Source organism: Cajanus cajan, chromosome 7 (genome assembly GCF_000230855.2).
Source record: "Cajanus cajan strain Asha chromosome 7, NIPB_CcT2T_4, whole genome shotgun sequence".
NCBI lineage: Eukaryota > Viridiplantae > Streptophyta > Magnoliopsida > Fabales > Fabaceae > Cajanus > Cajanus cajan.
The window spans coordinates 33,261,150-33,262,641 of NC_138523.1; the positions used below are offsets into that span (position 1 = coordinate 33,261,150).

At 50.1% G+C, this 1,492-nt stretch overlaps 1 protein-coding gene across 1 annotated transcript; it reads right to left on the bottom strand.

The window, feature by feature from the left end:
• Positions 1 to 554: 554 nt before the first annotated feature.
• LOC145949956 (uncharacterized) lies at positions 555 to 1,067 on the bottom strand. The gene has a single exon (XM_083060864.1). The coding sequence runs from the start codon at positions 1,065 to 1,067 to the stop codon at positions 555 to 557; it is 513 nt and encodes a 170-aa protein (XP_082916990.1).
• Between the last annotated feature and the right edge of the window lie 425 nt (positions 1,068 to 1,492).

Below are 1,492 nucleotides of genomic sequence, written 5' to 3' on the forward strand. Positions count from 1 at the left end.
GATTGGGGGGTGCAATGGTACGCCCAAAGAATGTTGGGAAGTTCGTCAGCCCATTGTCCCTTGGCATTCCCTAGCTGCTTCTTAAGCTCTCGGAGTATCACCTTGTTTGTAGCTTTGGCTTGGCCATTGGTCTGTGGGTGTTCCACCGAGGTCGGGAGGTGCTTAATTCCAAGTTCTCGAAGGAAGTCTTCGAAGCTCTGCGTAATGAATTGTCGGCCGTTATCGGTAACAAGGGAATGCGGAATTCCAAACCTGCATATGATGCTCTTCCAAGTGAACTTCCGTACATTCTCGGTGGTGATCTTGGCGAGTGGGCATGCCTCGATCCACTTGGTGAAGTAGTCGACTGCCGCGAAGAGGAATTTTAGCTGACCCTTCGCGGGGGGGAACGGTCCTAGGATGTTCATTCCCCACTAGGCGAAAGGCCACGGCGACATCATCTGGTGGAGAGAATCTAGTGGCTGTCGATACGTATTGCCGAACTGCTGGCGTTCTTTGCATCTTTGTACATAGGTTTGGCAATCTGACTTCAAAGTGGGCCACTAGTATCCAGCTCAGAGTACCCTGGTCACCATCGAGCGTGCTCCGGAATGCATGCCACATATACCTCGGTGGTTCTCCTCGACGACATAAGCAGCCTGAGGTGTAGTCAAGCATTTGAGCAATGAGGTAGAGATGCCATGTTTGAACAATTCATCTCCGACAATTACGAACTTAGCAGACCTTACCCTAATCTTCCGAGCTTCTTCTTTATCCTCGGGTAAAACTCCTGCTTTCAAGTAGTTCCAAATGTCTGTCATCCATCCTTGTTCTTCACTGTCGCTGGTGTTGATGACCTTGTCGTCTAAGCTGGGTGAATGCAAGGTCTCTTGGATGATGGTCCGATGCTGTCCAGGGCGTTTGGTACTAGCGAGCTTTGATAAGAGGTCAGCTCTAGTATTTTGCTCTCGCGGTACATGATGTATAATGAACTCGTCGAAGGACAAGATCTGCCGCGATGCTATGTGGAAATACCGTTGTAGAAGAACGTCCTTGGCCTGGTATGTCCCGCTGAGCTGCTCTTCCATGAGTTTTGAGTCGCTATTGCAACTCACTCTCCGTGCTTCGAGATCGCGAGCTAACCTTAGCCTTGCGAGAAGTGCTTCGTACTCCGCTTGGTTGTTTGTCACTTTGAAGCCAAACTTGAGAGATTGCTCCAAGGTGACTTGATTTGGACCTTCCAGAATAATACATGTGTTGCGGGTTGCATCAATTGTCCCGTGGCGGAGGCTAGGTGGGCCAAGTCACTGTCGAATCATGGCGCTTGGGCTGCTGCGCTCTTAAGTAAAAAGAGTTGCGCCCTGACTATAAGCTATAGCTTTTGGTCTAGTGGTAAGCGCTCGATCCAACAATTGATATCAGAGCCAAGGTCATGAGTTCGATACCCAGCAGGGCAATTGCTAAGGGGGAGATTGTTGCGGGTTGCATCAATTGTCCCGTGGCAGAGGCTAGG

Coding starts and splice junctions, on each gene's coding strand:
- LOC145949956 (XM_083060864.1), bottom strand. CDS start 1,067: ATGGAAGAGCAGCTCAGCGGGACATACCAGGCCAAGGACGTTCTTCTA.